This window comes from Lithobates pipiens, unplaced genomic scaffold, assembly GCF_037356315.1.
Source record: "Lithobates pipiens isolate NorthernLeopardFrog02 unplaced genomic scaffold, aLitPip1_a1.2 Scaffold_8, whole genome shotgun sequence".
NCBI lineage: Eukaryota > Metazoa > Chordata > Amphibia > Anura > Ranidae > Lithobates > Lithobates pipiens.
Window position 1 is genome coordinate 434,155,768 of NW_027507903.1, and position 14,309 is coordinate 434,170,076.

The following is a 14,309-nucleotide window of genomic DNA, read 5'->3' on the forward strand; positions in this document are numbered from 1 at the left end:
AGTGTCTCCTTAACTAAATGTATGTATGCTGGTTTTCTATGTTAATTTTTATTCAATTTTCTTTTTTTAATTGTCTTTCATTTTAGAGAGATTCTGCCCGTCATATTGAATGGCTGAAGACTGTAAAAGAGAGCCATGGCTCAGTGGAACTGTCATCTCTGTCCCTGGCAACAACCATCAACAAAAAGGGAATCTACATCATCAGAGCACCCAAGGACAAAAAAAAGGTAGTTGCTGTGATTTTGAGGTTGTTCGGAGCCATTGATAAATTGGTTTGTTTAGAAAGAAAAACTTTTGGAGACTAAAACAATTTTTTAGTAAAATGATCACAAAATTGCCTTAACGTGACCCAGTCACCACAGAACCAATTATAAAAGGTGGTCTGCCCTGTAAAAGAAGCCTGTTTATATTTACATTTATGGTGGCCTTTGTTTTAAAATACTGCCAATTCACTGTAATCTACCTGCTGTAGTTATTTGAACCCTGGTGGGTCATATACCAGTTACCTCCACTTCTGCTCCTGTCACCAGTTTGTACTTCCTTTAGTGACATACAAGCGGGCAGGTGTAACCACTGCATACAGCAGGAGGAGTAAGTTTGCACACACCTAGAAATAAGAAAAAGCAGTAGGAAGTGGGGAGCATTGAAGCAGCAGTCTTTCAAGACATGGACCACCAGAAAGGTAATTATGGATGGGCTTTTTATTGAGAAATTTCTTAGGGGAAGAGATGTGAGTAGCCCAAAAACCACTACTCTATGTCCTTTTTATGCTAAAAAGGCACTCGTATTACACAGGAAAAATCCAAAACATCTCTAGAACCTCCAAATCTTCAGATCTGGATTGGTTTAGTCAATCAATCCCTTCCTTTATATAAACTGACATATGGCCAGAGGTTTAAAAACAAAAAAATTACAAATTTGGTCTGTCTGGGTGTCATCCCCATCCACAGAGACAGAATAGTAGCGAGGGAGGGTTTTGTGTAGGGGCAGTTTGCAGAAAAACAGAAGAAGCAGCTATCCTAATCTATTTGGCGGCACTGCCCAACTGGCACAGGTCACTACTGTTTCCCCACGGCTATTCCACAGAGCTCTGCTGAGTGGGCATTTTTAATGTATCTGCTGCCGACAGCACTGTTGTGGTCTGCAGTCTCTGCCTGCAATGTATCAGGCAAAAAGAGTTGTCTTTTCTCTGTATAAGAAAACTTATGACTCTGTATCGTGGAGCTCATTTGGTAGCAATAGCCCTGCACTCTTTCCATTTTCTGCATTCTTCCCCACAACATTCACCTGCTGCATCTGCTGCAATATCTGGGCTCTCTAGTGACAGAGAGGGAAGTCTCACAAGAGGTTTTAGAGGCTTAGCCATATGAAGCTGAGAAAAGGGTCATGGGGCCATGCTGAGAATGGCCAACTGAAGACGGGCGTTTCTTCTGCATTTGCTGGAGCCAAGTTTCTTAAATTTGCTTCAATCCAGCCTTGCATCTGTCTCAAAGTTTTCAGCCTATTCTGGTACTCTCATATCAAACTTCTGTTGGTTGCTGCAGGATAAATCCTGCTTTGTGCCTTAAAATTTGCACCCTATTCCAGTTCCCAGGCACAGTAAAGGCGCTACACAATGTTTCTGCAGCTTGACTTTTTCTGCCAAATTTTTGTTTGCTGCAAGGTATATCTTGCATTGCACCTTGAAGTTTGCAGCCTATTGCGGTGCTGTGGCACTCAAAAATATGATATTCTCTCCCAAAAATGACATGCTAATTTTTATTGCAAGATCAAACCTCATCTCTCCTGCTTGTACTACGGCCTTACCCAGATACATACATACTGTCCAGCTACTGTACATTTGTGGCTATTATCTATCATATAATACACTCGGATATTTATTTCAAGATAAGATAAAACCTGTCTCATTTCTCCCTCTTACATTTAAATCTTACTAAGCCACTGTTAAATATTTGTGGCTCTGTACACTCTGTTTATTTTAAAATAAAAACCTGCATTGTTGCTCCTTTATATTGTGGCCTTGCCAAGCTGCTTACATACTGTCCAGACACTAAACTATATTTCAGGCAGTTGTCTCTCAGATAATACACCCTAATATCTGTTGCAAGATCAAATCTGCCTTTTTTCTCCTGCTTATGTTGCATCCTTATCAAGCTGCCTACATACCATCCAGCCACTGTACATCTGTGTCTATGGTCTTTTAAATAATACACTCTAATGTTTTTCAAGATTAAACCTGCCCTGTAGGTAGCTGAATGTAGCGTTTTTGGGAAACATTTATATCAATAGGTTTATGTCTGCTTTAATGGATGGCAAGAAAGCTTTTTTTAGAGCAAGTACAAAAAACTGTTGTGTCAATCGATAGGATAAGTGTAGATGCTGCTGAAGGTGTCGATCGGTAGGATAAGTGTAGATGCTGCTGAAGGTGGTTTATCTGGGCATAGAACAATAGTGTTTTAACCACTTGCCGACCGATGCACATCAATATACGTCAACACAATGGCAGCGGTGGGAAAATGGGCTTACCTGTACGTCCCCTTTAATTGGCGGGGCTAACGGGCGGTGTGACCATGCCCGCGGGGGGCCCCAGCAATCATATCAGGGAGCCGCAGAATGGGGAGATGTCTATGTAAACAAGGCATTTCCCCGTTCTGCCTAGTGACATGACAGGGATCTACTGCTCCCAGTCATTAGGAGCAGTGATCGCTGTCATGTCAGTGGTAGCCCATCCCCACCACTGTTAGAATCACTCCCTAGGACACACTTAACCCCTTGATCACCCCCTAGTGTTTAACCCCTTCCCTGCCAGTGTCATTTACACAGTAATCAATGCATTTTTATAGCATTAATTGCTGTATAAATGACAATGGTCCCAAAATAGTGTCAAGTGTCTGATGTGTCCTCCATAATGTTGCAGTCACGATAAAAATCGCAGATCACCGCCATTACTACTAAAAATTTTAACTAAGATTCAAACTTACAAGGAGCCACACTATTCACGCCCCTGGAGGGACAGAGAAGCCTGCGCCTCTGTCCCTCCTTGTAAGTCCTTCGGGGTGGGCTTCCTCTTTCTCGGGGAGACGGGGCGACCATCAGAACCTCTCGGATTCTTTCAGCGGCTCTTAGAATCTTGGGCGACAGGAATACCCATTCCACTTTTGAGTGGTAAATATACCACCATTGGCTCATCCAATGTGATTTACATTGACATGTTCTTTAATTTCGAATCTATGTAAATTCTTTCAGAGCCAATTGTCCCCCTGAAGAGACCATATACTGGTCAAACGCATCGGGGCTCACTACTATACAACAATATGTAATATAACAATGTGTAATTGAACATGTTCGTTTATTGGACTGTGGAATATGTAGTGTGTATTCTTTGAACCAGATGATATACTGTACATATTGTATTGAACCATACTATGACATTGGACATTTTTTGAATAAATCAATTTCTTTATATACAATTATGATAAAGGTATTTGACTTTGCTATCCTGCTGCTAAAAAGCCCCACCGGGGAAATTTTTCCTTGTGGGGGGTAAAAAATTGACCCTGCCCCCCCCCCCCCCCCCCCGTCCTCCGGGGAGAGTGCTGATTCAGACTCGGGCCCCACAGTGACTGGCGGCCCCTGCTCTGACGTGTTAGAGGACGCTGATCAGGACCAATCAGACATTGAGGATGATTCCATGTCTGGGTCCACGCAGAAAAAAGCGATAGTTGGAGCACTTATCACCGCTGTGTGTGATACCCTGAAAATGCAGGATGCGACAGGATCCTCTGCCTAGGTGGCAGTCCCTTTTGGGTTCTGTAAGCCAGCCCGTATACCTAAGGTGTTCCCGTATCCGACTTACTTTGATAAGTTCATATACAAGGAACGGACCTTTTTGTCCCAAAAAGAATGGTGGTGCGTTACTCCTTTGAGGAGAGCCTTCTTAAAAAATGGCCGGCTCCCCCGTTCGTGGACCCCCCAGTATCCAGGTTAAACAAAGTAACCACGATCCCGGTAGAAGGGGCTCCTGCATTTAAGGATCCTACCGACAGGAGGTCCGAGGCAGTGGCCCGGTCCATGTTAATGGTAGTGGGGTCATCGCTACGACCAGTACTGGCCACGACATTAGTGGGCAAAACTATTGCATTGTGAATTGGAGACGCAGCAGTCTCTTCTAGTCTGCGTGGAACTAGCAGACCAGTTGGTGCACTGCCTTAAAGAGGGAGTCCGGCAAAAAAAATGTTTTTACAAATACTGCAGCTGCTGACTTTTAATAAATGGGCACTTGCCTTTCCTTGAGTCCAGAAATGTCGGCAGCTGAGGCCGAGCAATTGATCGGCTCTTGGCTGCTGCTGGCACCATTCTCGGTGAGAGAATAAGGAAACGAAGCGTTGCAGCTTGACTTCCCGGTTCCCTACTGCGTATGCGCGAGCAGCACAATGCGAATGGTCCGCGCTGTCTCTGGGACCCTTGTGTGTCCCAGCAGACAGCTCGCAGGGACAGGAAGAGGCATAGACTCCAGTGGGAGTCTATGCCCGGAAGTGGGTTAAAATACCTGTCTTAGACAGGTATCTGTACCCCCTCCCCCTGAATGGTGCCAAATGCGACACCGGGGGGCGGGGGAGGGGTTCCAAAAAGCGGAGGTTACATTTTTGTGTGAACATCCGCTTTAAATATGTTTGTGATGCAGCTCTGGATACATTTCCCTTGCTCTCCAGAGCATCAGTATCAGCATTGGTGCTGCGGCCCTTGATTTGGCTGAAATGCTGGTCTGCGGACCAATCATCTAAAACAGCCTTGACAGATTAGCCCTCCCTTGGTGAGTGGCTATTTGGAGCCACGCTGGATGACATTATTAAGAATGTCACAGGTGGAGATAGCACGTTTCTCCCACAGCCCAGGAAGGGTAAGGAGCCACGCCACAGGCAAGGGCCCTCCTTTTCCGCTCAAGAGGCTTTTTCATCTGCCCGGGATCTCAGGTAAACGCTCCCAGTCTGACAGGGCAACTACTGAGGGACAGAAGTGTCCCTGGACTTGCAAGCCAGCGAGCAAAAGTGCTACCGCATGAAGGTTTGCCCCCGCCCGACACACGGTGGGGGGTCGCCTTAGGGAGTTTGCAGTTCGGTGGGCCTCTCGGCTGTCCGACCAATGGGTCTGCAAACTGATTTCATCGGGCTACAAGATAGAGTTCCCCTCTTGGCCACCAAACAGATTCTTTCCCTCCAGCATACCCTTACTCCCCGCTCACCGGGAGGCCCTGTTTGGGGCAGTAAGGGACCTGCTCAGCCATGGGTGATAGTGCCTGTTCCAGAAAGGGAAAGGTTTCAGGGATTCTATTCCAATCTAAAAGCCCTCAAAGGTACAGAGGGTCAGAATGGAATCAGTTCACTCTGTAGTCACTGCACTCCATCAGGGGGACTCCCTGGCACCTCTGGATATCCAGCACGCATACTTGCATATGCCCATATTCCTCAGGCATCAGAGGTTTCTGCTATTTGCAGTAGGGGAAGACCACTACTAGTTTGTGGTTCTCCCCTTTGGCCTGGCTTCAGCACCCCGAGTCTTTACCAAGGTATTGACTCCAATTTAGGCGTTGTTGTGACAACATGGAATCGCAGTCCTTGGTTACCTAGACAATCTCCTTCTGAGAGCAGCTTCCGCCTCAGAATTAAGGGAGGATGTGGCGATCACCATGCAAACTCTACAGGAATTTGGGTGGGTGTTGAACCTCAAAAAATCGGTACTAGTGCCGACTCAGTGCCTGGAGTACCTAGGCTTACTGCTGGACTCTGTGGAAGTGAGAGTGTTTCTCCCTTCAGACAAACTGCAGACTCTCAGAGCCGCGGGAAGCTGATGATGAACAGCAGGTGGTTGTCGCTGCGTTTCTGCATGCGAGTTCTGGACTTCATGGTTGCCTCCTTCGAATCGGTACCGTGCGCCCAATTTCACACCAGAGTCTTGCAGAAGGAGATATTGTCCAAATGGGACAAATCTCAGTTGTCTCTGGATTGGCAGATTTGGGTGAGCCAGTTTGTCAGGGACTCTCTTCTCTGGTGGCTGAGATCTCCGGCCCTTCGGTCTGGGAAATCGTTCCTACCTCTTCATTGGACGGTGATCACAATGGACACCAGCCTGACCGGCTGGGGTGGAGTGCTGGGAGTGCAATCAAGCCAGGGCCTCTGGTCAATGGAGGAATCCCAGTTAATGATCAATGTGCTCGAGCTTCGAGCAATCAGGCTATGCCTCTCCACATGGTCGATGAGACTACGAGGATGTCCGATCAGAATCCAGTCAGACAACACCATGGCGGTGGCATATGTCAACCATCAAGGAGGAACAAGAAGCTTGGCTGCAGCACGTGAGGTCTCTCACATCCTTCGGTGGGCAGAGCAACACGTACCAGCCCTATCAGCCATATACATCTCGGGAGTAGAAAACTGGCAGACAGACTATCTAAGTCACCAGATGCTGGACCCAGGAGAATGGTCACTGCATCAGGAGGTGTTCAGACTTCTTTGCCTGCGCTGAAGCACACCAGATGTGGATCTTCTGGCCTCTCGGCTCAATTGAAAGGTGCGGAGGTTCGTGTCCAGGACAAGAGATCCTTGGGTGGATGCATGAGACGCATCGGTGGCTCCATGGGAGCAGTACCGACTGATTTACGCCTTCCCTCCGCTCAAACTGTTACCACATCTGCACCACAGAGTGGAGACCGAGGGGATTTCAGTAATACTGATTGCCCCAGATTGGCCTCGGCATCCTTGCTACGCTGACCTAGTATGCCTGGTGGCAGATGCTCCTTGGCGGTTGTCGATGCGAGAAGACCTTCTATCACAAGATCCGATACTCCATCCTGCTTTACCGTCGCTGGTTTTAATGGCATGGCTGTTGACAGCCGGGTCCTAAGGGACCAGGGCCTGTTGTACTCGGTAATTTTCACTATGCTGAGGGCACGAAAATCTTCTTCTCGGAAGATACACCATCATACGTGGAAAGCTTATATCTCCATGTGTGAGAAGATGGGGTGGCGTCCACGCACCTATTCTGTTTCAAGGATCATGCTGTTCTTACAGCGTGGAGTAGACCAGAAGTTGACCCCTGGCGTCTTACTCATTGGTGAGCACTTTTGTGCAAGGGGTTCGGCATGTAGTCCCTACGGTGCGACCACCCCTACCTCCATGGGATCTGAACCTGGTGCTATCTGCGGTTCAGAAACAGCCGTTTGAGAACATTAGGGAAATTCCCTTGTTGACTTTTTCTCAGAAAGTGGTCTTTCTAGTGGCTATTATATCTGCCAGGAGGGTTTCTGAACTGGCGGCCTTGTCTTGCGAGTTGCCCTATCTGGTTATCCACAGGGATAAGGTGGTGTTGCGTCCGCAACATTCTTTTCTGCCGAAGGTGGTTTCGGCCTTCCATCTCAATGAAGACATTGTGTTACCATCTCCAGGGCTGGACTGGCCTACCGGGATACCGGGACATTTCCCGGTAGGCTGCCTGCCTTGGGGCCGTTTTGAGCTACGCTGTGATCTATATATATTACGCTCTTCAAATGTGCTTTAAAATGCATGGTTTTCCCTTTTATGAACAAGAAAATAATGACGCTATGTTGTTGGGCTGGTATAATAATGCTGTGGGACTGGTATGAAATTATTTCCAGGGCTGGTTTTTATTCCCAGTCCAGTCCTGACCATCTCTGTGTCCTAAACCTACACATCCTAAGGAGGTGGCTCTCCATTCCCTGGACGTGGCTCTAAGGGTATATCTTTCTGCCATGGCTCCCTTTCAGAAGTCAGATTCTCTGTTTGTTTTGGTAGCTGATCCGAAAAAAGGTCTGGCGGTCTCAACGCCCACCATTTCCAGGTGGATCCGACAGATTGTGGTCCCTTTCCTGTCACGGCCCATTCCCCCAGGGCATTTGGGACCTCTTGGGCTTTCTGACATCAAGCGTCAGTCTCCCACGTGTGTAAGGCCGCGACTTGGTCGTCTGTTCAACACTTTCACAAAGTTCTACAAAGTTGATGTAAGCGCATCTTCTGATGCCTGCATTGGCCACAAAGTTTTGCAGGCCGTTGTGTAATTGTTGCAATTTACACTCTTTCTTCTTGTTAGAGAAGTTACATTTTGATTGCCAATGCATTCTGATGCATATGTTGGCCGCAAGTTCTGATGCGATTGGTTCAGGTGGTGACTCCTCCGTTGGGGAGCACCTCTGGTTGTGGGTGAAGTTATGTTTGCTGTTCCCACCCCTCGTTATGACACTGCTTGGGGATGTCCCTATGGTCAAGATTAATGGAGCTGTGTCTGTCAATGAACGAAAGAGAAAATAGGATTTTTGTACTCACTGTAAAATCCCTTTCTCTGAAATTCATTGACGGACACAGCACCCACCCCTCCTATTACTTTACGTTATACTGCTTGTTGACATACTGAGCTGCAGGAAGCAGGCTGTACAGTTCTGTTTTTCACATGTATTACATGGTCTTCCTAGTCCTCTCCTGAAGGTGGCGTAATAACCCTACAGTCAAGATTAATGGAGCTGTGCCCCCGTCAATGAACTTCAGAGAAAAGGATTTTACGGTGAGTACAAAAATCCTATTTTTTAACCAAATCCTTTTTCATCCAAAGACAACACAATTGACCGTGTGATCTATGTTGTACCAGTATGTATTTGCGATAAACACTTGTGGTCTTATAGCTATGATTAAGCACTGTTGAGCGTGAGTGTTATTTTCTGCCTGTACACTGCTGTTATGAACTTTTGATATTTTTCACAATAAAGTAATTTTTATTAGAACGCGGCTGTCCAGATTTTCTCCTTTCACTACTATGTGCTGAGCCTGCACCTGCTACTTCCGCCTTGAGGAGGGTGTTACCTTCAATCCACCACCTGGAGCGGTAATACATTTCCCCCCCGGTAACGGGATGTATTATCCAGTTAAAAACTAGTGAATGCCCTAGAATTGGCATGTATTGGACTGCTTCTCATATCACACCTCTACTACCAGCCAGAGGCAGGAAATATTTGTGTTTTTCACTTGCTTGAAGCAATTTACTTCTACAGAACTACACAATAGTTATTGATGTATCCTTTATCTATGACTCCTCCACAGATTACACCTGACAGCGTTTTGCACCTGGTTCTGCCAGAGAATGAGGAGAACAATCGCTGTTACACGCTAGAGGAGCTGAAAGAATTGCTCAACAAACTTATGCTTATGTCAGGCAAGGGAGAACAAGGCAACTCAGAAGTTGACAAGTTTTCAGAGGTAAAAACAAATGGGATTGATATCGGCTAAGTGAAAATCCTGATTTATTGGAATGCACAGTACTTCCTATTACTTTGGGCCTACAGAAGCCTGTGGACGCACAACCTTGACTTCTGTCGTACATTCTTTTCATGATAGTGTAAATAGCCTGGTTACTGGTTTACTTCAAATACCATATTACTTTGTATATTAAGCTTGTTCTAAGTATTTACATATCCTGAACAAGCCATAAAAGCACTTTTAAGCAAAACATTGAGGAGAAATTAATCTTCAAATTTCACAACAGAGATACCAACATATTTTTTACTTTTTCCTATTACTTTCTATTGCTTTAGGCACTTTGCAGCCCTCTATTGTTAAGACATAGCAGAATAGTGCGACATTTACACTTTCTAGCATGACGCACATATGCACATTCTCATGATTCAAGCATGCAGCACATTCGTTTTAAGTAAGCTCAGGTATCTCTTTGATTTTTGTACCATTTTTAACTGTGTTTTTCATACACAAAACTGTGCATCTTGCCTGCTGCCTTTGGGGTGCCATTAAAGTATACCTAAAGCCAAAACTTTTAGTTTTGAGCAGAGTGGCGAGGGATTAGAATCCTTGTCAGTTTTTATTGCGGTCTGTGCATCATTAGGGAGATTCACCCTGTCTTTTTTTCCTGTTGAAAGTAAAAGAAAATCCCACATTTTGGGTTTTCCCCAAAAAAGTAATAGATAGAAAATCTTCCAATGGGGACACTAATTCTGGGGGTCCCCAAAGAATTCCCTCAATTTTCAGGAATTTCCTCTCACTTCCTGACTTGGACAGGATGTGAAGAGAAATTTCTGCAATGGGACACAGATGGCAAAAATAAATCTGACAAGGGTTATAACTCTTCCTTGCTTTATCCAAAATGAAAAAAAAAAAAGTTTTGCCAAAGTTCTACTTTATAAATAATTAGCACCGCAAATGTGCTCTACACAAGTGTAAATGCAGCCTGAGAGTTGGACTGAAACTGGACTTCGGACTCTTTGTTGTGATCTTTGTGAATTAATTACTTCACAGTACAAGTGGCTGTAGAAGTCAGGGATGGCTTGTTTTAAAGCTGTTTTGCTGCTTATTTTTAATATGTGTAAATATTTTATTGTTTACAGGTGCACATAAAAATCATGTGTACTTAGCTTAGCTTGTTAAAGAACTATTATAAAGTGGCTACAAGTGAAGTCATCTCCATTTTGTTTCATGTTCTGGCTGCTTTCTGTATAACCAATAAGGTTTAGGTGACATAAAGTTCTGTTATATCTGGTTCAACCAAATAAATATACAGAAATTAGAGCAACTGCCAAAAACACATAACTTTTTCACACGTTACCTAAAGCTAAATTACACTAGAAGGGTTAGTTACTCAGGGAAGTTTGTTATGTTTTACTTTCATACCTAGCAAAAAGTGCAAACACGACACTTTGTAACCTGATTACACACGCTGTGCATGCATTTTTTTTTTGGCACCCCAATGCACAAAAGCATTGAACCTATGACACCACTACCCTGCATTGTGCTGCACTACATTACTAAAAAAGGAACAGGTCCAATTTGAAAAGCACTGAGGTGTATTGATAGTCTGTTTAAATGAATGAGCTACAATGCACTTTAAAATGTAGCACATATTAACAAATGTCCGTTAATGCACCACAAAGGTTTGAAGCCAGCCTAAAAGTATTAAGACAATTTAGGTTTAATTCCTTCAATACAGTAGTAATTTCAAACCTTGTTTTTTTTTTTTATTCAGATATTTTCTAACGTTCAAAGGCTGGCTGGCTCTTTTATTGACCTCTACCTAGCTGGAAATATGCTCTTTAGAACCTGGGAGGCAGTGATACATTGTGCAGATAATGCTAGAGTCAGTGTTCTCATGAACTTTGATGTTGAAGAGATTGAGGATCTTCAAGGAGAACAGGCTCTTACAGAGTTGCTTCCAAACATCTGCAAAACCATGGAGAGCTTGTTGGAAGAGTGGCTGACCTTTGTCAACATGAAAAGATCTAAGCTATACTACTTAAACTATTACACAGCCGAGCAGGTGGTGTACTTGTGCCAGCAGTATCAGATGGGGGATATCAGTGAGGAGGCTCTTGTTATGTTGTCTTTTATTAAACCTGACTGTGCAAAAATAGACACGCTGAACTCCTTCTATTTTAGAAAGACAGATTCTCCTTACTTGACTGCTTTAAACCAACCAGATAGTATGAATTTCGCAATGGAACTTGAAGATTGTACTGATGTTTCAAAGAAACTAGAGCTGGTTTGGAAGTTCTCTATGGAAAACATGAGCTCTTTCTTCCCAGGATGTCTGGACCTGGACGCCTTGGGTACAAGCTTAGCTGCTCTTGCTGAGCTAAATGAGAAACCAGTAGTCCGTGCCCTTCATCCTAGTTTGCAGCCAGGCCGGCCTAATCTGATCCTTTGTCCTCCATCAGAAATTTTGTCCTGTGCTTTATCGGTTTATGTGCACAGCCCTGGTGAGCCATTGCCATCCTACGATGAAGTTCTCCTATGCACACCTCATACCACCTATGAAGAGGTGGCTTTATTTCTTCGTAGATGTCTTCTCCCAGGGTACAGCGGGAAGAAGATTTATAGTTTGATCTATGCAGACCAACTAAGCTATGACATAGGGTATAAGTCCGAGCAGCTATTCCAACAACTGCAGGCCCAGGGCATTGACAATTACAATCTCATAGTCATATGCAACTCTGACCGAGAGCATTGCTATATTCCTTCAGTTTTCAGCCAGTTCAAGATTCATGTTATCTCCCAAAAGGCTCCTGTGGAGATTCAGAATTACTTGTGTACACACTTTAAAGTCAGTTCTGATGTGGTTTCAGCCGCCTCTGTGTTTAAAAATGGAATGAGTGCAGGAATTGTATCATCTAAGCGAGCTGGAGTTGGTAAGTATATGACCAATAAACCCAGGGTAAGAGTTTGGCATTTACTTAAAATATAATTAAGTTTGTGTAGCTTTTTTGTTCAAGCATTTCAGAGATCTGCATCTGCCCCAATTTACTATAACAAGGACCCATGCGGCCATTTCTGCATGTGGCACAGATGCAGGTAATTCCTGGTATTGCAGTTCTTCCATTTAGGTATAACCCTGTATTTCTGTGGGCAGTATATGTTCATAGATGTTCTTAACCACTTCAGACCCAGGCCAATTCTGACATTTCTCTCCTACATGTAAAATTCCTAAATTTTTTTGCTAGAAAATTACATAGAACCCCCAAACATTATATATGTTTTTTTAGCAAAGACCCTAGAGAATACAATGGCGGTCATTGCAACTTTTTATCTCGCACGGTATTTGCGCAGCAATTTTTCGAACGCGTTTTTTTCAGAAAAAAAACAGATTCATGCTTAAAAAAAAAAAAAACAGTAAAGTTAGCCCAATTTTTTTTGCATAATGTGAAAGAGGAGGATACGCCGAGTAATTAGATACCCTACATGTCACGCTTTAAAATTGCACGCGCTCGTGGAATGGCGCCAAACTTTGGTATTTAAAAATCCCCATAGGCGACGCTTTACATTTTTTTTACTGGTTACATATTTTGGGTTACAGAGGAGGTCTAGGGCTAGAATTATCGCTCTCGCTCTAAGGTTCGCGGCGATACCTCACATGTGTGGTTTGAACACCATTTTCATATGTGGGCGGGACTTACGTATGCGTTCGCTTCTGTGTGCGAGCTCACGGGGACAGGGGCGCTTTAATTTTTTTATTTTTTTTATTGTTAATTTTATTTTTAGTTTTTTAGTTTTACACTTAAAAAAAAAATAAAAAAAAATTGATGACTTTTATTCCTATTACAAGGAATGTAAACATCCCTTGTAATAGGAATATGGCACGATCGGACCTATTTACAGTGAAATATGGGGTCAGTAAGACCCCATATCTCACCTCTAGGCTGGGAAGAATAAAAAAACCAAAAAAAAAAACGATCATGGCTTCCTAGCCAGATCGGCGCCGTTAATTTGAATACCGAGGTCGGGCGTGACGTCATAACATCGCGCCCGGGCTTCCGAACGATCATAGAGACTCCGGGGACAATCTAGTCCGCCGGAAATCTCTATGATCACTTGCTGGGGCCGGCGGATCCTGTGACCGACTCACCGATGGAAACGGTGAGTCGGTAGAAGCACCGTAAGAACGATCAAGCGGCGGAACAGCCGCTATGATCGTTCTTATGGTGTAGGGAATCGCCGGCTGAAAACGGCAATATCTGAATGATGTCTGTGGCCTCAGGCATCATTTAGATATAACCAGCGAAACCCCATGACGTCAATAGACGTATTGCGGGTCTCAAGTGGTTAATCTAGGAATAAACATATAAAGAAGGATCCTGCTTTATTTTTTATTAGGATCCATCCCTTTATGCTACTAAACAGAGTTCCTAAGCAGAACTCTTATTTTAAAAAGGAAAGCCTAGAGCATAGTGGATGTTCAGGAAACCCAGTTACAACCTTCATACTCCCAACTGATCAAGGATTTGCACCTGCCTTTAGCCAGTTGATGTCTTATAGGGTAGGCTTTGCCAGTCATTTAAATGGAGGATAGGGCCAAAGGTGCTACCTTCATTAGGAATGCATTATGCCTTAATCTTCCTTTGAAATTTTCAAATGCTGTAACCACTTCAGTCCCAGAAGATTTGGTGGCTCAATGACGAGGCCATTTGTTGCGATACGGCACTGCGTCCCTCTAGCAGACAGTTGCGTGGCCGTGCAGCGTTGTACCCAAACAAAATTGGCGTCCTTTTTTTCTCTTATATTCACCGACCGACACAGCTCCTCTCTTAGCCATTGGGCTGTTCTGCCCTATTACTAGGAGATACTAGGCATTAGTTGTAATACAACACTCAGAACTCTTAGTCCTGCTAAGGGGGCGGTCTCTTGGGTAACAACAATCAGACATCATTTTTATTTTGCCTAGTAAAGGAGAAGGACCTAGGAACCCTGCAAGCCCATCGGTCCGTGCTTTTTTTTATGCAGAAACTTTACTTTTTGCGCAAGATGAGT

At 44.3% G+C, this 14,309-nt stretch overlaps 1 protein-coding gene across 4 annotated transcripts in view; it reads left to right on the forward strand.

Moving 5' to 3' along the window:
• Window positions 1-14,309, forward strand: part of LOC143964534 (E3 ubiquitin-protein ligase RNF213-like) — a 582,447-nt gene that overhangs the window by 319,123 nt on the left and 249,015 nt on the right. For all 4 annotated transcript variants that reach the window (XM_077474318.1, XM_077474320.1, XM_077474317.1 and 1 more), the window contains exons 23-25: window positions 87-227; window positions 9,105-9,260; window positions 11,035-12,193. In XM_077474318.1, coding sequence (XP_077330444.1) covers window positions 87-227; window positions 9,105-9,260; window positions 11,035-12,193 — 1,456 coding nt within the window. The remainder of the gene's footprint in view (window positions 1-86; window positions 228-9,104; window positions 9,261-11,034; window positions 12,194-14,309) is intronic.